The sequence below is a fragment of the Mastacembelus armatus genome, chromosome 18, assembly GCF_900324485.2.
Source record: "Mastacembelus armatus chromosome 18, fMasArm1.2, whole genome shotgun sequence".
NCBI classification, from domain to species: domain Eukaryota; kingdom Metazoa; phylum Chordata; class Actinopteri; order Synbranchiformes; family Mastacembelidae; genus Mastacembelus; species Mastacembelus armatus.
The window spans coordinates 2,966,956-2,991,233 of NC_046650.1; the positions used below are offsets into that span (position 1 = coordinate 2,966,956).

At 40.4% G+C, this 24,278-nt stretch overlaps 1 protein-coding gene across 6 annotated transcripts in view; it reads right to left on the minus strand.

The window, feature by feature from the left end:
* Positions 1 to 293: 293 nt before the first annotated feature.
* The window catches only part of sorcs2 (sortilin-related VPS10 domain containing receptor 2), a 316,012-nt gene continuing 292,027 nt past the window's right edge, over positions 294 to 24,278 (minus strand). Inside the window, exons 14-28 of one of the 6 annotated variants that reach the window (XM_026297816.2) lie at positions 20,189 to 20,296; positions 15,614 to 15,734; positions 15,380 to 15,513; positions 14,883 to 15,002; positions 14,233 to 14,404; positions 13,965 to 14,151; positions 13,307 to 13,440; positions 7,062 to 7,185; positions 6,579 to 6,691; positions 5,965 to 6,087; positions 5,741 to 5,840; positions 5,599 to 5,640; positions 5,143 to 5,248; positions 4,386 to 4,546; positions 294 to 3,197 (exon numbers count right to left, since the gene is read on the minus strand). In XM_026297816.2, coding sequence (XP_026153601.1) covers positions 3,145 to 3,197; positions 4,386 to 4,546; positions 5,143 to 5,248; positions 5,599 to 5,640; positions 5,741 to 5,840; positions 5,965 to 6,087; positions 6,579 to 6,691; positions 7,062 to 7,185; positions 13,307 to 13,440; positions 13,965 to 14,151; positions 14,233 to 14,404; positions 14,883 to 15,002; positions 15,380 to 15,513; positions 15,614 to 15,734; positions 20,189 to 20,296 — 1,798 coding nt within the window. In that variant the 3' untranslated portion in view covers positions 294 to 3,144. Of the gene's footprint in view, positions 4,592 to 5,142; positions 5,249 to 5,598; positions 5,641 to 5,740; positions 5,841 to 5,964; positions 6,088 to 6,578; positions 6,692 to 7,061; positions 7,186 to 13,306; positions 13,441 to 13,964; positions 14,152 to 14,232; positions 14,405 to 14,882; positions 15,003 to 15,379; positions 15,514 to 15,613; positions 15,735 to 20,188; positions 20,297 to 24,278 lie in introns of all 6 variants that reach the window. The other 5 variants (XM_026297798.2, XM_026297791.2, XM_026297825.2 and 2 more) reach the window with 5 other exon arrangements.

Here is a 24,278-nt window from a genome sequence, read left to right on the forward strand (position 1 = left end):
CGAGGGCTGTGAGTACTTCCTGTAGCTGGAATCATTAGCATGGGAGCCAAATGAAGCAGCTACTGAGCTACCAATTACTCTGAATGTGTTGCATAGGTGTTTTAGGCTAATTTTGCAGTAAGTTCAGTAAGAGTTTACATGTTAACCATGTTTGTCAATGATAGATCTGGTAAATACCAGTAAATATGCTGTAGAAAATATTTCTTTTTTTTTTTGCTAGCACAAGTTGACACCATTAAAACCAATCTGATAAAACCAACAGACATAAGTTTCGGAAGTGATTTATTCCAGGATGCAGTTTGCTGTACGCTTCCCGATGAGGACACAGTTTTTTTAATAGCAAAAATCAATAGGCCAAATAAAACTGCAAAAAACAGGAAAATAAAAGAAAAGTGTGTAATTAGAAATACACTGTCGGTGCCATCACCTGTGAAACTCCACTGTTATATTGGAATACCCCAATTCCCACTTTCCTCTTTGTCAAAGAGGACATTGATACAATGACGATACATCACTAGAAAACTAAGAACAAATTGAACATGAACAGAATATGTACAGAAGATGAATTAAGGTGTAAATTGGAACAAGTGAATATGATCTGCTGTATCAAATACAACACAAATCAAAGGTGATCTTGGTGCCAGTGGTAACATTGGTCTGTAAAGGCCCTTCATTCAAAGTCTGTAGATGTCTTCAGTTACTGTCTGATATGTGACAACAGCACTGCTTACATTGTTAGTGCAATCAAACAAAGACTTCAGCAAAAGGCAACAGAAATACTAATCAGTGTTTACATGTGCTGGGAAAATGAGTGTATCAAAAATACCCATATACTTAGTTGTCACTGTGTAGTTGTATTTTTATAAGACAATGAGATTATTTCCAGTTAATGAAGACAGTAAACTCATCTTACTCAGGAGATTATAGTGAAAATACCAAAAATGGATACAGGTGAAGCAGGCAATGTCATTGAGAAAATTAAAACAGAATTTTTCAAATTTAGGAAACTAGGTGTGGGGTCACTCAAAACAAATTCCTGTGCATTTTGATGATAGTGTAAAACACACACATCAAGGGGAATATGTACAAAGTGGAGATTTAAACAGTATTTACACATTTACATACAACAAACCAAACCATTAAAGAGACAGGATTCAACTGTGGGCTATGCCTAATATAGGCTGATACAATAAGAAATAGGAACTACACCTTCCCTCTATGATGGCGTACGTTTTTTCTCTCCTGGGGAACGAGTCCACTTTGACGCCATCAAGATCTCCAAAATGCGTGGTGGAGGAGGAGGAGCAAGGGGTGTACGGCCATTAGAAATAATGTCAACAACAGATAAGGTCACTGAGCAGATTAACGGCTGCTGTTTTCGGCACAATTGAACAGACAAAGCTCCTACAAAGGTGGTGCTGATTTTAAACATCCCACACCAAACTTCTGTAAGCATGTGAGGATCCGGATGTAGTGGATTTTGATAGAAGAGCTGTATTAAGTGCTGGGTGATATGGCCTGCATAATACCTTTTAGCTAACGTCCACTAACCTGTTGATGCATACAGTATGGCAATTTGGTAACATTGTATAAAGCTAAAACTTAAATAGCTACTTAAATGATGTGTAATGCATGACTCAACATTGTCAATTCCTGTCTCACTATTAATAAAGGATCAAGTCAGCATGGTTTTTTGTGGTTACTTCATATTAATTGCATCATCAATTAAAGGAAAGTTGGTCCACATTTACTTTATACAGCTTTTCATATACCACCAAATTAGCTGCATTCTCAGTGACACAAGAGTATTTGATCAGCCTATCTATAGGTAGAACAGAACCTTATGGAAATACTTGTAATGCAAACATATATACATGCTGCTGCATGGCCCAATTGTATTTACAGTACACCACACTTAAAAAGTAGAAATGTGGCTACAAAATTTGTCAAATTGCACCTGCTAAATGTTTCACCACTTCTCTCAACAGAAACACATCGTTTCATGAGTCCATGAGAATAGGTAGACAGCTATTGTGTTTAAGAGACAGGCCGAACAAATACTTGGGTCTGAAATGAGAGCTTGGGTAAGTTGGACGCAGCTAATTCGATAAATTATAAACCGAAGTGTGAACTAAATGTGAATTAACATTCCTTAATTGATGACCTATTAAGACCTTCATAGTGACTTGATTATTTGTTAATGGTGAGTAACAAGAACTGATGAAATATTGTTCCTGTTATAAAGTATAGAGGCAGAGGCAGTCATGAGAAAGACTGAGAGTGGAATGACAAAGCTAGTCCGATGCTGCTGCTTAAAAAAATTTGGACAAACTGAGATATAGTCATTTACTACATCCCATGTAGAACACTTTGCAATATATTGAGTATGTTTGAGATAGTGCCCACCCCTGAGTGTGAACATAGTTTATTCCAAAGTATCTGAGCTCTCCAGGGTACCTGTGAGTGGTAATTTAAGAAAGTGCAACACTGTCCCCTTGTGTTTACATGCATACACGCTTCATATGCAAATTCACAAGGGTATCATATCCTACATTCCTTTGAGAGACTATTATTGCCTTTGAAGAGAGTGCCTAGTAATAGTGGGGAACAAAGACGGAAAAAAACAAAAGGTACAAGCGTAAAAATACATTTTTCTTTAGTTGGACCTCACTACCTTAATGCATGCTACCCTTAGTGTTTGGAAATCCTTGGCCACCTTGGCAACTGGTTTCTTGGTCATGGATTATTCCCTTTTTGACATTACTGAAAGCCAGTACTGACTGACTGATTTCAAGTGTCTACAAGTGACAAGACAGTGTTCCCATTGATGTTTTTTTCTTTTTTCTTTTTCAAAACACAGATGAGGAAGTGTCCTAGGTGTGATGCTATCAAGATCTCCATCCTCATTGTTGCCAGTGCAAATCTTCAGTGCTAAAGAGGGGACTGGGGTTTGCAGAGTGCTTTCAGAAATGACTCTCAACGACTCTCTGGAGCTGGAATGGTCGAGGAGGCCATGGAGTGGAGGTAAGGTGTCCAGTGAGGAGGAGGAGAAGGGAAAGGAGCAGAAGAGGAAGGCAGAGTGGAGTCCCTGTGCTCGTTAGCCAGCTAGGCTAGGCTAGCTCGTTAGTGTTGCTATGGCAGCCATCAGCTATGTAATTCTCTAGAGTTGAAGCTCAGGACCACACCTGAATGGTTGCCTAGCGACAAGAGTGAAGAAGATAGAGAACACAAGCAAATGAGCAATGGTTAAAACAATGAGTCCAAGTGTTGACACTGGTGTTGTAGTGTTAAAGTTGCACTGTGGAGCGTTCTGCTACAATTACTGTTTCTTGCCAAAGAAAAGGAAAAAAACCCAAGAGAAAATCAATAAATCACCACATTCCCGAAACCTCAATCAATAAATTTTGGCAAATTTTGCAAAATATCTAACTGAAATTATTACTATTATTAGTCAGTATAAACAACTAATACTTTTCAAAGTGCCACTCCACAGGGTACCTTTAACCTTTATATGATCTTAAAGCTTGCTTTTTTCTAATCTAGTGTATTTCCCATTAAGGTGTGTGACTCTAGATCTAGTGCTAACATTTAAATGAGATCTCACATCAAACGGCAGTTACTGGGCAATCAGTGTTAACTTCAGAGAGTGCTAAGGACGAACATGATGCAAGTCAAATCATTTTTACGCTACAAGCTACAGCCATCTGGGGTAAAGTTAGCACAAGTTCTAGTCAACAACAGTACAACAGGTAAGACATGAAACAAATAAAGAAACAAAGTTGTCCGTTAACATTTTTGGAGACAATAGTTCTTATTTATGTGGTGGAACGTAAAATGTTGGTCATGCTCAGTGATGTAGTTGTAGATGAAAGAATAACTTTGTTGTTAATCTTGGGAAAGCAACCGCTTTTGACCTCATACTGTACATAAAAGGAATGTTTTTTTAAGAAAGAGAATATGGTAATATCACTATGAAGAGATGGTGGCCTCTGCTAACCTTTCACTACATCCCTGATCACATGGCATTTCATTGCTGTCATATCTTACCATCATGTTCAAAAGTATGAAGGACTATGTATAAGAACTGATTTAATTCCTGTTGTTAATGTGATAGATTTTTTTTACTGATCTTTAAGCATTAGCAGTAGCTATATGATTTTATTGTGTCTGCGAGAGTAATGAGAGTAATGACCAGTGCCTTGTGACCAACTTTGGAGGTAAAATAAAGATTTGAATATTTCAGAATTTTAGTATTACCAGTGATAAGGATGTAAAGGGAAAGTCCTCCAGTACCTTGGTGTGTGTTAGCTGCTGGTATTAGTGGCTTGGCTTTTAGTAGCAGTGGTTAGTGGTAGTCCTTATAAGGGAACGGAAGGCGGGGCTACCTCCTGCGTTACCTAGAATCTGGGAGTCCAGGTCGTCATCGATGAACTCCTCGCTCTGAATGATGTGCTGGTTGTCATCGCTGTGATTGACAGGGCTGGTCATCTCCTGTTCCTTTTCATTGAACATCTGAGCGTAGATGTTGCGGTGGCCTGGAAGCTTCCTGAAAAAAAGAGGGGGATAGGTATCCTCAGTCCTAAGCCAAGGACTGTGGGATTTGTTGTATTTATAAGATGGGGCTGTAGTTTTTGAATTTAAGTGACTTTTAGGTAAACGTTTTTCAGGACGCGAGAAGGTGCTAATGGTGTGTCATCAGCATAACAAAGTATGCATATAATACAATAAATTAACAGAATTTTCATGCAACATGACGCTGTATTACTGTTTAAACATAAGTGACTAACATTTCAATCTCCTTCTATTATGGTACTGTGGGGGATGTTGGACATCACTCAAAAGGACTCCTGCTACTGGAGTCAGAGGGTTTCCTCCAATAATGTGACCCAGTGTGAAGTACCTTAATTTGTTAAAGAATAAAGCTTGTTGGTTTGGCAACTATTGTGAATTAAACTGGAAATTCTAGACAAATACGGAATGGACTGCTACAAAATTTTGTACACACATTCATGTTCTCATAGCCAAACTGTGCTTACCACAAATTTGCAAATCCTGGCAAGCTAAACACACTAAACTACAAAACTGAATCCATTATGTATGGTAGCATGCAAACTGTCACCACTCCAACATGACTTATCTCACCGTTTGAACTTGTAGAGGATGATGAAGGAGCCAATAGCGATGATGCTGACTAGGAAAATAACTGCTAGAGCCCAAACGTGTGGACTTCCAGCTGCTCCATGGTAACCTAGGGCGATGTTACACATGCATTATGTTTGGACAATGAGAACATCTGTTTCAGAACACTGCAATAAAATATAAGGAAGAAGAAGAAGATAGACAAAATCAGTTAAGAACTAATTCACAAAGTAGTAGTAAGTGGAGATAAAGCTGCAACTCAAAGTTCTTAAACACCCTCCACATGAGCATTTTAAAGAATAATAATGTGGATGAAAAAGCACAGCATGATACAGACAGGCTCAGACTGGATAAAAACAGGATTTGTTAGGAAAGCAGGAAAGGAAAAGGCACAGGAATCAGTGTTCAGGTTAATTGCATCCATTTAGAAAGCTGCAGGTGTATGGTTCATGAACGCACCAGTCTCTGTTGCTGCAGCTGTTGAGTCATTAGAAATTAGACCTAGCCCATGGAAATAAAATCAATAACATGCAATTATCATTAAAAACAATTACTGTTGTAACACTTAAAGGGAAGTAATGCACATAACATTTAAATGTACCTGTGTTTGGGTCAGCTAACAGCACCAGCACCTGTAGACCTCCTCGCACCACAAAGCTGACGTTGTTGTCATTGAAGGCTTGTATGATGGCCGGGATACGCTAAGGACCAGAAAATATTCAGTGAAGAAAAATGCTTGGGATTCTGCCTTAAAAAACTCTCAATTTATAGGACAAAAATGTATTTACTCTGTAAAGATTTAGTATCTACTGTATGTGTATGTACCTTATCTACAAACATGCTTTTCTTGGCTGGTTTGCTGTCCAGTGGGAGGACATACAGGTCAGCAGTGGTGGGGAGGCCTGGCTTCACCACTGTAACCAGGGTCTCCTGAGGGACACCTGTGATCTAAGGTCAAATGAGACATCAGAAGCATCTTAAAATTGTACTAATTGTTTACATTAACAGTGGATCAAATAAAACACTAGTAGTCATCACACTATTCAACTCAGCTCCTTGAAACTTCTTGTAGCTTTTCTTTTGGCTTTATAGCTCATACACTGCTGTCTTCAGTCACATTTGCAACCACAACAGGCAGCTGTTTTCAACTACAAAGCTGAAATAATGACTGCCTACCCAGCACTGAGCAGCTGAGACATAAGAGGAGCATTTAGCAGATAAAGAGCCCGATATCAGGAGTCAAGAGGAAATCAAATCAGATGAAGGTGAACACAAATACACTGATGCTAATTTTGCTTTTTGTCTGCTGGATGTCTAAATACACAAAATGTTTACTAGAACATTTTCCATATAACATATAAGACAAAATAAAAAGGTCTATTATTATCTAATTTAAGAGTGTTATTGTTTTTCTATATGTGGCTTTGAGCTTCTCCTACCTTAGCAAGTATTTTGGTGACCACCTGGCCAATGTCTTCTCTCCACTCTGGGATGTTTGGGTTGAAGCGGTCCAGATTCCTGCTGAATTTCAGAGGGATGACCTGGAATTTATCTGGGATGAGACACAACAGAGGAGTAGTTAACAGTCATCACTGTAACAATTCATAACTCAGTTTGAGTCAGTAAGACAGCAGCAGTAAGAACCCAGTGCTGAAGATGCGTGTATAAAGTAGAAACTACATTTTTTTGGGGGAAACTCTTGTTTCCAAGAAATTCCAAGAATTAACTTTCATGCTCCATAAATGTAAGCTTTAAGATAGAACTTTTTTTAGTGTTACTGTTAGGTTTAAGATTACTGGTATAGTAATTCTATCACATATGGTGCATTGGTCAATAAAACTGATTTTTTTTTCATGGAAATTAGTTCATATCTTCAACTTAAGACCCCTGTGAAGTGTACTGAGATCAGTCATTGTTTTTACCATAGACTTGAACAGTCCGGGTATCCTGCACCATGGAGCGGCCATTGGAAGCCTGGACGCTGACTGAAACCTCTCCTGTCTTTGAAAAACGCGTCAGAAGGCTGTTCTGCAGGGTCAGTGTAGGCTGAAAGAAGAGTCACGACAGGTTGGCTGTTAGTTCAAATGTGTGTGAGCAGCCTGACACCACAGAAATAAGATGAACTTTATTCATCCCTGAAGGGATGTGTTTTACTGCCCTTTCTGGATTGTTTCAAGCCTAATTCACTTGTGGACACACCCACATAGCTAATTTGGCTTTGCCACACTTGTGCCCACACATGTAACCATAACTGTAACCACGTTTTTAGGGGTGTTCATTTGCCCTTTAAAGCTACCATAATCAAAATGTTGTCTTGTAGTGTTAAAAATGGAAATGACTGTAATGTAAAACATGTAGTGGGTCTGACCCCACAGCTTCACTGTCATCAACCTTGTTTCAGTGAGAATCTTCTGCTGTACTGTGTTCATCCAACATCAAACGTCAGTGCTAGTAAGCCCAGATAAATACAGTATTTATTCGAGCATTTAACTGCAGAGGGGTATAATTTCAGAAGGAAGGGCAGAAAATGAAACAGAGGTCAAAGGAAAGTCCCACCAAGAGTCGCTACCATATTGTGGTGGAGGGGTTTGAGTGCCCAAATGATCCTGGGGGCTATGTTGGAGCTTTATGTCCCTGGTACGGTCATCCAAGGCAAACTGTTCTCGGGCAATAGGCCAGACAATGCATGGACCCCCATATAAATGGAAATAAAATAGGGTTACTAGTGCCCATCCCTGGGACCAGGCCTGGGTCAGGGGGTTGGAGGCGAGTGCCTGGTGGCCAGGCCTCCAAGTTGGACAGACCTGGCAGGCCTAAACACATAGTGAGCATGTGCTGGGAACAGGTCCTACGAGATGGACTTTCTATCGACCTTGAGAATTTTCTGGTAAACTGTTCAACGACTTAGGAGACTAGTGGAGGTGTCTGGAGAAAGGGAGGTCTGGACCATTTTGCTTATTTTGAGTGATTTTGTGTATCATTCCATTTTTATGCAGACGATACCCAGGTCTATTTTCCATTGAAGAAAAAGGAGGGTTTCTCAATTGCACGTTTGCTCGCATGTCTTGATGACATTAAAGCCTGGATGGCGTTAAATTTTCTTCATTTTAATGAGGCAAAGACAGAAGTAATGTTGGTTGGCTCTAGTGCCTCTAGTGTATCTTCCGGTGTTAATCTAGGTCCCTTGACATCATATCTTACACCACTGGTCACTAATTTAGGTTTCAAAATGGATAGGGATCTTAAATTTGATAAGCAAATCGGTGCAGTGGTAAAATCCGGTTTTTTTCACTTAAGGCGTTTGGCAAAACTACGACCTCTAGTGTCAAAGCAGCACTTTGAGCTAGTAATTCATGCCTTTGTTACATCACGCCTTGATTACTGTAATGCTCTGTATCTTGGGGTCAGTCAGGCATCCCTTTTACGTCTCCAGCTGGTCCAAAATGCGGCGGCGCGTCTTTTCCCTTTTACGTCTCCAGCTGGTCCAAAATGCGGCGGCGCGTCTTTTAACTGGAACGCAAAAATACAAGCACATCACACCAATCCTGGCTGCACTCCACTGGCTGCCAGTGTCTTTTAGGGTTCATTTTAAGGTTTTATTATTTGTTTTTAAATCTTTAAATGGTCTTGCCCCTCCTTATCTTACTGAACTCCTTCACCGTTATACTCCTAGCCGCTCCCTCAGATCAGCCGACCTCCAGCTTCTTGAGGTACCAAAAACGAGGAGGAAGCTCCGTGGAGATAGAGCTTTCTCTATTGCTGCCCCAAGGCTGTGGAACAATTTGCCTTTGAACATAAGACAAGCCCCTACATTAGCTATGTTCAAAGTACAACTTAAAACCTATTTGTATACTCAAGCCTTTGGACCGGCGTGATGGAATGATCATGGACTGTTTTTATTGTTTTTATTTTTTTTAAAAACTTTTAACTTACTCTTAAAATTCTTATTCATGTATGTGTGTGTATGTGTGTATATATGTATGTATATATATATATATATATATATGTAAATTCTTTGTTTTGGTGTACGGCACTTTGTGTCAGCTCTTGCTGTTCTTAAAGCGCCTTATAAATAAAAGTATTATTATTATTATTATGTGACCTTTTTGTGAACAGAGGAACTGTTTCCGGGTAAGTGAATTGCTTCCTATTACAAGCGCGTCGTGTTGTATAGTTCATCTACAGACTAGCAACAGACTAGCTATAGTTTAACACACCTAAAAACTAACTAAACTCTAAACAATTCATTAACCGCTACATTCCGGTACAAGTCAAGTACCTTTCTATTTTGACCGGTATTTGTTGCTATTTCCTGACTTAGTGCTCGTTAGCCTACCGGTTAGCTTAGCTAGCTAGTTAGCTTAGCTAACATGGCCTCTCCCTCTCTCTCTCTTTCTTGCTCGGTGTGCCACATGTTTAGTTATTCCTCTGCCTCCTTTAGCGATAATGATACCTGTATTAAGTGTAAGGTTCTGTTAGCCTTGGAGGTGAGGATCACTGATTTGGAAGCGCGGCTCCGCACCTTCGAACAAAAGCCAGCTAGCCTAGCCCCATTAGCTGGTGTGGAGCCACTGAGCTCAGGGTCTGTTAGCGGTCCAAGGGCAGCTCCGGAGCAGCCCGGAGAATTAGCCTGGGCGACGGTCCGACGGAAACGTACTCTTAAGCAGAAGCCCACGGCTCATCACCTGCCTGTTCACGTTTCTAATAGATTTTCCCCGCTCAGCGACACACCCGCTGAGAAACCGACTCTGATAATTGGCGATTCCATAGTCAGGAACGTGAAAATAGAGACACCAGCGACCATAGTCAAATGTTTCCTGGGGCCAGAGCGGGCGACATCGAGTCAAATCTGAAGCTGCTGGCTAAGGCTAATCGTAAATATGGGAAAATTATTATTCACGTCGGCAGAAATGACACCCGAGTCGGTGTGTAACTTTGCTAAATTAATGTCGGACTCCCTAATTTTCTCTGGACCCCTCATCAATGTGACCAGCGATGACATGTTTAGCCACATGACGTTGTTCCTTCGCTGGCTGTCTAGGTGGTGTCCAGCAAACGATGTGGGCTTCATAGACAATTGGGCCACTTTCTGGGGAAAACCCAGTCTGGAGGGACGCAGTTATGACTCATTTGAGAACCTCACTCTTAAGTCTCTCATGTCCAAACTGGAAAACACAAAAACCAGTTCTACTTGTCATTGTGGACCGTCCACCTGTCCCTTACTCAAGAGTTTTTAACTGAATTTCCAGACTTCCTGTCTGATTTAGTGCTTTTTTCAGAAGTTATTATAGTGGGAGATTGTAACATTCATGTAGATGTTGAAAATAATAGTCTCAGCACTGCATTTAATTCTATATTAGATTAAATTGGTTTCATTCAAAATGTTAATAAACCCACCCACTGTTTCAATCACAACCTTGATCTTGTTCTGACCTATGGCATCGAAATTGAACATCTAATAGTTTTTCCCCAAAATCCTATTTTGTCAGATCATTCTTTAATAACTAGCCTGGAAAAACAGACTATTAACATATGAAAAAGCTCTCCGTAAAGCCAAAACTGCATACTATTCATCCCTAATAGAGGAAAATAAGAACAATCCCAGGTTTCTTTTCAGCCCTGTAGCCAGGCTGACAAAAAGTCACAGCTCTGTTGAGCCCAGTGTTCCCTTAGCTCTCAGCAGTAATGAATTTCTTTACAAATAAAATCACAACTATTAGAGATAAAATTCATCAGATGCTTCTTATACCTGCAATAAATGAATCTTCTACTACAGTAGCTCTTGAATCATCTGTAATACCTCAGTTATGTTTAGACTGCTTCTCTCCCATAGATCTCTCTGAAATTACATCACTAGTTAAATCATTAACCCCATCCCGACTAGACTGCTTAAAGGCACCCTGCCATTAATTAACTCATCTTTATTATAGACTTAGTAAATTTATCTCTAGTATCAGGCTACGTACCACAGGCCTTTAAGACTGCAGTGATCAAACCCTTACTCAAAAAGCCTAGTCTTGATCCAGGAGTCTTTTTAATTATAATTAAAAATTTATTGGTCTAATTATAGACCAATATCCAACCTACCATTTATTTCTAAAATCCTTGAAAAAGCTGTTGCTAAGTAGCTATCAGGCCACTTACACAGAAATGAACTATTTGAAGATTTTCAATGAGGATTTAGAGCACATCATAGTACAGAAACAGCACTGTTAAAAGTCACCAACGATCTTCTCTTAGCCTTGGATAATGGACTTGTTTCTATACTTGTCCTCCTAGACCTTAGTGCTGCATTCAACACTATTGACCACAACATCTTATTACAGAGACTGGAGCATGTTGATTGGTATCAGTGGAACAGCATTAAAATGGTTCCAATCCTATTTATTGGACAGATTCCAGTTTGTTCATGTCCATGATGAACCTTCCACTCGAACAAAAGTTAGTTATGGAGTTCCACAAGGCTCTGTGCTAGGACCGATTCTGTTCACCCTGTACACGCTTCCTTTAGGCTATGTCATTAGGAAGCACTCTGTTAATTACTACTGGTATGCAGATGACACTCAGCTGTATCTATGAAACCTGATAACACAACCCAGTTAACCAGACTTCAAGTGTGTCTAACTGACATAATGGCCTGGATGACCAGTAACGTTCTACTTTTAAATTCAGAGAAAACAGAAGTTATTGTATTTGGGCCTAAAAACCTCAGAAATAACTTTTCTAAAATTATAGCTACTTTAGATGGCATAGCCCTGGCCTCCAGCACTACTGTGAAAAACCTTGGAGTTGTTTCTGACCAGGACATGTCCTTTAATTCACACAAAACAAATCTCTAGAACCTCCTTCTTTCACTTACGCAATATTGCCAAAATTAGGAACATCCTGTCTCAAAATGACGCAGAAAAACTAGTCCATGCATTTGTTACCTCAAGGCTAGATTACTGTAACTCATTACTATCTGGATGTCCTAATATCTTAATAAAAAGCCTCCAATTAATCCAGACTGCTGCAGCCATAGTCTGGACAGGAACTAGCAAGAGAGATCATATTTCTCTTATATTAGCTTCTCTTCATTGGCTTGCTGTACAGAATAGAATTTAAAATCCTTCTTCTCTCATACAAATCCCTTCATGATCAAGCTCCTTCATACCTTAAAGACCTCATAGTAATATATTATCTCAATAGACCACTTCACTCTCAGAGTGCAGGTCTACTTGTGGTTCACAGAGTTTCCAAAAGCAGAATGGGAGGCAGAGCCCTTAGTTATCAAGCTCATCTCCTGTGGAACCAGCTACCAGTCTGGGTTCAGGAGGAAGACACTCTCTGTACTTTTAAGGATAGACTTAAAACCTTCCTTTTTGACAAAGCGTATAGTTAAGGCTAGCTTCAGGTAACCCTGAACCATCCCTTAGTTATGACCGCCCTTCCCTTCCCCTCTCTTCCTCTCCTCCCCCCTCACATGTATATTCCACCATTGAAGGTGCTCTCTCCCTCTCTCTCTCCCCTAGTTTGTGCTCTCTTCCTCTCTCTCTCCGTTATCTCTCTGTACCTTCTGCAGGTGTCCCTGGTCCTGGAGCTGTATATTGCTGATGTGCAGTTACTGGCCCCACCAACCTGCAGTGTCTATTTGTTGTTTATTGTTGCTGTTCTTTTCTCTCTCCTCTATCCACTCACCCCAACCGATTGAGGCAGATGGCCGCCCAAACTGAGCCCGTTCTGCTGGAGGTTTTTTCTTCTGTTAAAGGGAGTTTTTCCTCTCCACTGTCTCCAAGTGCTTGATCATAAGGGATTTGTTGGGTTTTTGGTTTTTGTAAAGTGCCTTGAGATGATTTGTATTGTGATTTGTCGCTATACAAGAAAATTGAATTGAATTGCTTAGACTGCTGCATCCGTGACCCAGCCCCAGATAAGCGGAACAGAATGGATGGATGGATGGTCAAAGGAAAGTGAATATTACACTGGACTAACACATTTGTTGCCCTGTGTTTACAATGTGTGTGCAACAGTTTTCTACCACATTTGGCTTATTAACTTTATAAGTAGAATGTTTAGAGTGTGCTGTTTTGCTCTTTCCAAGTGGCCAAAACAATTAATGCAACTTTTTTTTAAATAAAATGGTACAGGAAAGTCAACTCATGCTCAAAAAAGTTTGTATGTCCTTTACCTTCAAGCTGTCTCCTATCCACCAGTAGAAGACAGTCAAATTGGCTTCAGTGGGAAGGACAATAGCTGTCAGATTGACCTCATGGTTTTTCCCAGCGATCGGAACAACTTCAAGGTGCACTTCTTGTAGAGGAGCTGCAAAAGAAATTGATCTTGTAAGATTAACTGTCAGTATATCCATTCACAGTGAAAACTGAAAGAGGCTGCTGTATGTTTTTTAATGCACTTAGATCATAAAGAGACTTTATACCAGTTAAAAGAAGTTGAATAGCTGAGCCAGTTTGATCTTTAAAGTGGAGACAGTTCGGTGTGAAACCAGCACTTTGAGGTTTGAAGACTAATAAAAATAAATTACATTGTCTAATCCATATTAACTGAGAGACAATTGTTTCTCCTTATTTGATAAAATTTCAAGTGCCAGGAAATAATCAAGAGACACTTTAAACATTATCCTAAATGTAAGAGTCAAACCTGTCTCTAAGTATCTGAGAAAGCCAGATATGACTGACTAAAAAAACATATTTTCATCTATTTTTTCTCTATGAGACATTAAAAGATATTGAAGTCACAGGACTGTTCAAGATAGTGACAGGTCAATTTCTGTGCAGTGAAAACTAAAAAAACTTCACCAACTCCCCAAAATTAAAACAGACTCAGACCTGTGACCTGGATGTACATGGTGGCCTCGTCATGCCCTGCCATGTTCTCAGCCTTCACTGTGACCTTGTAAACACCTGGGATTGCATAGCGATGCTGGATAGGTTCATCTGTCACTGTAAGGTTCTGGTATATCGCCCGAAACCCATCACCAAGGTCCACCTGGTACTTGGTGGTGCTTGTGTCACCCTGATACAGAAAAAAATATAACTTTTAGCAGATTAAGCTCAAATGAAGAAGGAAGAAGCAATCAGAAAACTTTCATCCTACCTGTTCCTGGTGTACAATAAATGTGATGTCATCACCAGGCGCCACAGCTAGCATTTGCCCTTTGATGCCAACTCGTAGCCCCCTAGGGGGCAGCAGAGGGCAGTTGTGCTGTTTGGCACTCTGCTGCTTGTTTAGGCCCCCTTCACATATGTTAGATATCACCCTCCTATAGCTGAAACACAGCAGAAGAGAGCACAGTGTCACAGTATGGAGTCAAATACTTCAGGAAGTCTTAAGGAATTGTTTTGGAAAACATTTTTAATTGCTTTTTTTCTAAGAGTGAGACTAAAAGATCAATATAATATAAATAAATAAATAGTTACATATCGATCTCATACCTTTATAGACTGATGGAAACAGCTGATCTGGCCCTGTCCAAAGTCCAAAATACACCTGACAACACCTCTGAAGCTCAGTAACTACCACACTATATTCCATTTATGTCATTTAGAATCTTTTAATTTCTGCAAACAGTACTGTAGACAAATTGTGGTCTTCAGCTGGAGTTACCTGCTCGTACGTTTGGCAGGAGCCAGGCTAACTGTTTCCTATCTTAGTCTTTGTGCTAGAGTAAGCATGGGCATGACCCAAGTGCTAATATCTGATGCAAACACTGAACAGCAGAAAAGAAATTCCTGCCCATTACAGACCCAGTACTGGACTTGTAGGTTTGACCCAGGTGGCAGTCTTCAGGTGGTGAATCTTGATCATGCCAGAAGTCTGCGAAGCAGCGATGGACCTCTGCGTGGGACCGCTCAAAACCATAGTCACTACACACACACACACACACCACAGACAGATACAATACAATATAATATAATATTTTACATATATAAGATTAAAGTTATTTTAAGCAGCTTCTACATGTATTTATATACACAATAATACACAATAACATACTCAGAGGACAAAAGGACAAGGTGGAGTCAAGAGAAGTAACAGTGTGAAGGATTAGTGTTGTGCATTTACTTCTTTTGAAATTTCTATATGTTCCAACTTGTGTTCTTAAATGTTATCTCTGGTTAAGTGCTTCAATTATTTTTTCATGTTTGACTCTATTGACTCTGTCCTCTATTCATTTAGTGTCTTTTTAATGTTGCTGTATATATTGTAATGTTATCTTAAGTCTGTTCATGATGTGAGTCACCAGCTGAAGTCTTTCTCGGTGCACTGGCAGGGTTTGGAGCTGAGAGCTGAGGTGTAGCTTTTTCCTTTGATGCAGAATGCTGTGTCCTTTCTCATTCTAAAACTCCGTTCCTGGCCCATAATGCACTTCTCTCCCTGAGGGTGACCATGGAGAAGTGAGAGTTAATTTTCAACTATAAAGTGAGCACACATGAGTACGGTATGTGTGTTTGCATTGTATTTGTGTGTCCATTACCTGCAAGTCTGTGAGCTGCCAAGAGTCATAGTCAGACTCAGTGCACTGACGAAGGAAAGACTGCCTGAAGTCCACTTTGACCAGCTCCCAGTCTGACCGGTAGCTGATGTGGCCAAACACACTGCAAACACACAGAGCACACACACAATTTTGTGTTTTTTTCTTTTTGTATGTCAGTTATAAGTTTCTAATGTAGACTGAATCAAATTTGATGTGTCTTGGGCATGTGCTCAACACATAGATAATCATCATATAACATCCATCCACCCACACCTGCTTATTCCATATCAAGGCTCACAGGGATCTGCTGGAGCCCATCCCAGCTCTCTTTGGGTGAAAGGCAGGGGTACACCCTGGACAGGTCCCCAGTCCATCACAGGGCCACATAGAGACAAACAACCTCACACACTCACACTCACTCCTATGGGCAATTTAGAGTCACCAATCAACCTGACATACATGTTTTTGGACTGTGGGAGGAAACCAGAGTACCTGGAGAAAACCCGCGCAAGCACAGGGAGAACATGCAAACTCCACACAGAAAGGCCCCTGATGGGTTATGGACCCAGGACCTTCGTGCTGTGAGGCAACAGTGTTAATCACTTATCCACCGTGCTTATCATCTAACAGTCTTGCTTTATTTTACGTGGAATACAAGTCAACCAAGCAGTTCCCCATCTCTACAGTAGATGGTGATATTTTACAATGAAATAACTACCACTGCTATTTCAGAACTTTTCCTTGTGTGTCACTCAAGGCATATTTTGAAGCAGACTGATATAACACAAGTCAGGGGCTCTGGCATATTTCTGTGGTGGTGCCCATGTTTCCCTCAGCAGAGTGCCATACAAGCATGACTAATGTTCTGTTCACTGTCGCTGTTGAAGGGAAGTGATGGATATCCTGACTTTGCTGCTATTCCACCTTCTCATCCTTTTACCTCTGTTGTTTCTGTTCATCTGGGGTCTGTCTGCTGCTTTCTTGTCTGTCCCTCAGCTCTCCCTTTAGTGTTGTCAATAAAATTCTATATATTTCTAATGTTTTATTTTTCAGGCTTGCTTCTGAATGGTTAGTGCACAAAGAAAGAAGAGCCTTCAACAAGATATCGCCTCAAGATCATGAAAAAATGCATTTGCAAAACCACCTAAAGCCCCCTATCATTTCAGTTAGATTACCCTTTAGAGGGTTTATACCCAAATACATTTGCAATTAAAGTCAATCAATCAAATTATCACAGTGAATTTGACAAAGAATATCTTTCCAGGTTTGGGATAGAAATCACTCCTGTGTGCAGTCCTTTGTATCTGGAAAAATGTGTCACTTAAAATTTTCAAATCAATATTTCAGTGCTCTGTGCAGAACAAATTAAATTTTATTTACTTTGAGTGACAGCAGACACTTTAGTGATGCATACAGTGTCTCAATCTAACCAGAGCTAAATACCACTAAGGCTAAGCAAGAACATTTTTTCTTATTGAAAAGGCCCATATCCCAGTCCATGCTGTTCAACTGAGTAGTATCCTGCTGTGTCATGGCTCATAGAGTTAGTAAATACGTTGTACTTGCATACAACAAATTCATTACTATGAATTTCAGCGAGTGTAAAACTCAAATCTTTGACTCTGTGTGAATTCCCAGCAGACTCACAGCTAATTTAACACTTTTTTCCTGCTGCTGAATAGCCACTCCAAGGCCATAAGAGCTCTATTAGTGGACAAACAACACTCCAATCAACGCAGTGAAAAGAAATCAACTCTCATTAACACTGGAAAATTTGTTCCTCACATTAAAATACAGGAGGAGAAGAAAATATTACCAGGGATGTGTTTGAAGGAGAGTTTTGGTGCTGAATACCATGAGATGCAGGGATTCCTATGCGGAAAAATATGTTTTTTAAGCATGTTGTTGCAGCACACACACATATATGTGTGTGTATGTGTATGACCATCTCTTTGCCCTTCTCAGCGGATTACAGCTGGAAGTCAGTCTTATCTCTGGAAGCTGGTCTTATCTCTGGGCCAAGGTCTGGAGTCTGAGATGATGTGACAAGTCTCACTCCAGCTAACTTACTGAATGAAAGATTGGGAAAAGAGAGAGGGAGAGAAAGAGCCATAAAAGAGATCAACTCTTGAAGGCTACATCAACACTTTGGTTCTGAAGCTGCTGATAGTGATTTGTGCCAGTATTCAATTTTCTTTATTCTTGCAGTTTCATGCCAATGAATTGTCTGCTTCATCAATCACTCCATTTACATTCAAGAACACTATTAAGTCTATGGTCCTGTGAGGCTCAGAAATGAAACTTTGTGCCCTTTGGGTATCTTAACACAAAGCCAATCGCACAGTAACTAGTCAGTGTTAAAGGATAAAACGCTCAATATGATACTTGCCCCTATATGTGTTGAAAGAGTTATTTTTGCTGTGACTATTCCTCCAGTCCAAACTGGCTCTAAAACGAAACCAGTGTAGTGCAACTGCACTGTAAGAAATGGGGAACAAAGCCTACACTCCACTAAATAGAGTGTGCACACCACAGAGTTCTAGTACAAAATTTCCTTTTTGAGCTGTAGCAGAGGCCCATACTTCAGAGTGAATCTGCATGTGACTACTGTAATGTGACAACCCATCCCCCCATACCGATGAGCATCGTAGTATTACATTACAATAGACATTAACATGGACAATACCACGCTAATATTAAAAATTACACTCTAATTAGGGTGGTTAGATTTAGAAATAAATGAGAAGAGATTTTTTAAGGCATGTACACTTTTATCATGTGAGAGCCTGAGGATTACAGCATGCCCCGAGGGGTAGAGGGCCAATGACAGCAGATACTCTGCTGCTGAGGTTTGAGTGAAAGAAAGATTCTGAGTTCTTAGATCAATAAGTCAATAGTGAATTATAGTTAAAACACATACGATGCCTTTTACAGCTGTCATAAGACAGTTGAGCTACAGCCAAATTTCATCAGAACAACTGGTTTCCACTCTGGATATGGTCCCTGCACACTTGTCTCATAGCAGCTGCACAGAGACCACTTCTCCTGGACTGAGGATGGCTCAATTTGATAAAGTTTACCTTGTAGCTTGTTGTCTGTCTTACTACAGGTGGAATATGAATAATTTTCTAACTTTACTGCAGTGCTGCAGACCTGAAGTGTATATCTTTGAGAATCACTGAAGCAGCAGGGCTGTGTGATATTGTAGCTGTTTGATGCTTCATCACGCAATAAACTGAAGATGTCTTTTAATTTACTAATGAAGTTACAAAATGTTTCTTTAAAGTACAGACAGATCCTGAAACATGAACATAAGATTAAAAGCAGTATAACTATGAGTTATATAACACAATGAGGTCCTTAGAGTTGACTGGTATGAAAATGAAGGAAGCAAGAGAAAAAGGATTTCTGTGATGGACTGTTACTGCAAAACTATAATCTATAACTCAGACAGGGCAAGGACAGGTCGACCTGTGATCTGCTGAGCTGAACTATGAACACTAGTTAATGGTGGAAGGTTCTAGAGCTATATGAGCAGAGATTCCTGCAACATTAATCCTGTAGAAACATTACAAACTTTTTTTAAATGATTCAGATCAAGTTTTAGTGCACCGCCTCTTGCAGTCATTTAAAATGTATAGCATTGTATGTATCTAATATGTCACACACCCCCATAGTGTGTCATATCCTCTCTGTTCGCTAACATGAGCCCAGCACAGCTCAGTCTGAGTATCAGATCCCCCAAACATTAATAAAGAGACTTTGATATAAAATATGTATTTTACTGTGTTATCATGACAAACAACAGTATATTAAATGTCAATTCTTAGTATGTAACATTTAGCAAGTTACATAATAAGGGCAGGTTGTGTCTGACAGCATGCTGAAACTATAACATTACTATAGTTTGGCCAAATGCAAACATTTAAGATGTTTCAATATGCTACAACATGTTCATGCATACTTTAACTCTAATGAGTTTATAATGTGCGTAAGACTACAACTGATAATTTCTACATTATATGCAGTTGATCTAACAACCTACAATCTATCAATATGATTTTTAATAAAAGACCCTATAGTAGATAGCAGACTACTGGTCTAAGCCAGCTGAGAGACGAATAAAAAAGGGAGACTGAAATACAAAGCAGACAGGAAAGGAGAGCAGGGGGCATGTATGGGCCTCCATTTCTATCAACCTCTGCTGTAATGGCAATCAAACCCACTGTAGGTGAAGAGAGAGGACAGCTTTGCAGGAAGTCAGTAGTGAGACTGGTCACTGTTAACGCCACAACTTGGGCACCCTGCTCCCACAGACTGAGAGGGAATTGTTGTGATTTTGGAGAAACTTGATCTCTTTTGAATGTAGCATACAGCCAGACAGAGCTGCCCCATCTGACCCTGTTGGACAACTCATGAAGATGAGAAATATATATATGTTATAGTCATTTTCATTTTTTTTTTTTTAGTCCTTAATGTTATCAGACCATTTACTCAAATCCACCTATTTAGACTTTCATTAGATAATTCTGACAGCGGTTAATTAGTAATTTGTGGTAATTAGATTTCACTCACGTCATAACCAGGGTCTCGTCACCTGGCTCGCTCAGGAGTCCATCAACAAATACAGAGGTGCTGGTGAAGTTATGAATGGTCCAGGTGTGGCCTTCATCAATACTAAACCTGTGAACAAAAACAGGAGTAAACATTGTGTTTATCTGATCTATCATGATCTGGAATGTTTGTCACATCTTGCTAACTGTACAACATACAACAGTAACCAAGCACTGCTTCCACACCCAAAAAGCATATTAACTACATCAGGCTACTGGGTTGCAGGCAGATTACTGGGTTAAGCCCAGCTGATGACTAGTGCATGCACACTACAGTATTCACCCAGTGTATGCATCAGATTTTAGATCAGTGCTAACAAATCTTTGTGGATTTGTGGAAGTTTAACCAGGTCAGTGTGTTACCTGAGTTCTCATCTGACACACATAACATGAATGATGTCATCAGGTGTCATCATCCTCATGTGATGATCGGCAGCTTCACTTCCTGTTTCATGCTCTTATTTTGAAAACTCATGCCTGATTTGGTCACCCACTCATCTACAGCTACTTGATTATGTAATTGATTTCACCTGTTCTCGCTCCTCTGGTCACAGCATATACAGTGGGTACGGAAAGTATTCAGACCCCTTTAAATTTTTCACTCTTTGTGTCATTGCAGCCATTTGCCAAAATCAAAAAAGTTCATTTTATTTCTCATTAATGTACACTCAGCACCCCATCTTGACAGAAAAAAGCAGAAATGTAGAAATTTTTGCGAATTTATTAAAAAAGAAAAACTGAAATATCACATGGTCATAAGTATTCAGACCCTGTGCTCAGTATTGAGTAGAAGCACCCTTTTGAGCTAGTACAGCCATGAGTCTTCTTGGGAATGATGCAACACGTTTTTCACACCTGGATTTGGGGATCCTCTGCCATTCTTCCTTGCAGATCCTCTCCAGTTCTGTCAGGTTGGATGGTGAACGTTGGTGGACAGCCATTTTCAGGTCTCTCCAGAGATGCTCAATTGGGTCTAGGTCAGGGCTCTGGCTGGGCCAGTCAAGAACGGTCACAGAGTTGTTCCGAAGCCACTCCTTTGTTATTTTAACTGTGTGCTTAGGGTCATTGTCCTGTTGAAAGGTGAACCTTCGGCCCAGTCTGAGGTCCTGAGCACTCTGGAAGAGGTTTTCTTCCAGGATATCTCTGTACTTGGCCACATTCATCTTTCCTTCAATTGCAACCAGTCGTCCTGTCCCTGCAGCTGAAAAACACGCCCACAACATGATGCTCCTACCACCATGTTTCACTGTAGGGATTGTATTGGGCAGGTGATGAGCAGTGCCTGGTTTTCTCCACACATACCGCTTAGAATTAACACCAAAAAGTTCAATCTTGGTCTCATCAGACCAGAGAATCTTATTTCTCATAGTCTGGGAGTCCTTCATGTGTTTTTTGGCAAACTCTATGCGGGCTTTCATGTGTCTTGCACTGAGGAGAGGCTTCCGTCGGGCCACTCTGCCATAAAGCCCCGACTGGTGGAGGGCTGCAGTGATAGTTGACTTTGTGGAACTTTCTCCCATCTCCCTACTGCATCTCTGGAGCTCAGCCACAGTGATCTTTGGGTTCTTCTTTACCTCTCTCACCAAGGCTCTTCTCCCACGATTGCTCAGTTTGGCTGGACGGCCAGGTCTAGGAAGAGTTCTGGTCGTCCCAAACTTTTTCCATTTGAGGATTATGGAGGCCACTGTGCTCTTAGGAACCTTGAGTGCTGCAGAAATTCTTTTGTAACCTTGGCCAGATCTGTGCCTTGCCACAATTCTGTCTCTAAGCTCCTTGGGCAGTTCCTTCGACCTCATGATTCTCATTTGCTCTGACATGCACTGTGAGCTGTAAGGTCTTATATAGACAGGTGTGTGCCTTTCCTAATCAAGTCCAATCAGTTTAATTAAACACAGCTGGACTCCAATGAAGGAGCAGAACCATCTCAAGGAGGATCAGAAGAAATGGACAGCATGTGAGTTAAATATGAGTGTCACTGCAAAGGGTCTGAATACTTATGACCATGTGATATTTCAGTTTTTCTTTTTTAATAAATTTGCAAAAATTTCTACATTTCTGTTTTTTTCTGTCAAGATGGGGTGCTGAGTGTACATTAATGAGAAATAAAATGAACTTTTTTGATTTTGGCAAATGGCTGCAATGACACAAAGAGTGAAAAATTTAAAGGGGTCTGAATACTTTCCGTACCCACTGTATACCTCCCCACAGCCACAGACAAGCTGTCAGATTGTCTGTAATTCACTCAGCCAAGGTGTCTACAGTGAAGTTGGTTCATCTTGCACCGAACCTGTCTATGCAGCCTGGCCCCTGTAAGCTGCCGATCATGAAAACTTTTATCTTGTTCTACCCATGCCAAGCTATGCAAGTTTGTTTCTTGTTTCATGGTTGGAGAAAGAGGAATGTTTTTGCCCAAGAGGATTTTGTTTGAATCAAGTTAAGACCAGGAATGAATGATTTTGTTCTCGAGCCCAGCCACTTTGGAGGGCGTGTAAATCATAGGATTGTCTGATTTACGGATGCCACGCTTTTATTATGCTTCTGGACTAAGGAGATTTCTCGTCCAGGAAAACCTACCCCAAGACTAATTAAGTGTTAAGAGTTTTTTCTTGTGTGACTCTTACGCTGTGTGCTTGGTAAATGTTTGATCCCAAGTTACCCTGCAGTGGGATGCCATCTTTTTTCCCTCCATGGATATTTAGTTTGCTCTTTTCTGTTGGAGGTGTTTTCTGTTAATCGCAATCTCTGGATTTTCTGAGTTGTGTTGCACCAGATCACCTGGAAACCTTTGACCAAGGAAAATATGCCACCAGATCTTGCTCTGTTGAACTACAACCTGGACTCCATTTCCCATCTGCCTCGGCTCCTTTGGTGTTACCAGATCCAGGCGGGGTAATAATCAATCCTCCAATAAATACTTTGGCTTACATCCCACCTCCTGGTTATTCTATCAGCTGCACCCAATACCCTTTCCATGAAGAAACTCATTCCACCCGCTTCATGTCACCTTACAGCTTTCATTTTGTAATGTGCAAAATTAGATTTATAATCATTTACAGGTACACCCTGGACAGGTCAAGTTCTTTTAAAGAAGTCTTCTAGATTTTATGCTTCCTGACAAACTAATTTCCTGAATACCAGGAAAAATGAAGTGTGAGAGATGTACAAAGTGAGCTATCTGCTCTGTTTTATTCGCTATACTGACATCTCCTGCAGTCACCAGTGGCAGCAGCGCTGAGTAAATGTGACTGCATGATAGAGAAGGATCAATGTAGAAGCGAGCAGCGTGTGGCTTGCACTGCAGGCTGTATGCTGTAATGATGCACTAACAAGGACTACTGTGATAATGAGCAGTTAAACAGAACAGATATACAAAGCTATCGATGACTGTTGCCTGAGTAAGATTCTAAAACGAAGCATTGGTCAGATTGTCTTAGTGTTTTTTACCTGACAGCACAACCAGGAGGGTGCTGTGCCCAGCTGTACGTTTCTGAAATAAATGCAGCAACTGACCAAGCGTGAGGAGGTGTTAAGAGCAGGCAGGGATTAAATTTCTCTGAAGCTCCGCTCTTCAAATAACTACTGGCAGTTTCCATGTGCTCTGAGTACAACAGAAAACAGCGTTCAAGAAGAGACAGCCTGATTGTGGGCAAGTTGCCATGTCTCAACTACAAAGACACTGAACAGAGTTCATGGACAGACACTGGAAGACAGGCAGCCAGACAGTAGGTGCTGCACATTTGCCTTTGAGCATGGAATTTGAGAGAAGGTATAAACTCTCATAGATGTGATTGAACACCATATTGTACCAGTTTGAAGCAAACTGAGGGCTTTCACTTTGGACATTCAAATCCCATCAATAAATTAGTAACATGCCTTTTTATCAGTGATCACTGATTAGTTACCCTTAAGGAACGGTTAGAATAAACCACACAATTGCTTGACATTGCATCAGCTGGACAACCACAGTCCAATTCACCCAATTATATTTCATTCATTCCACCTACTACCCAAGGAGTAAGCCTGTAATGAAATAGATAGATTAAAAGACAAAC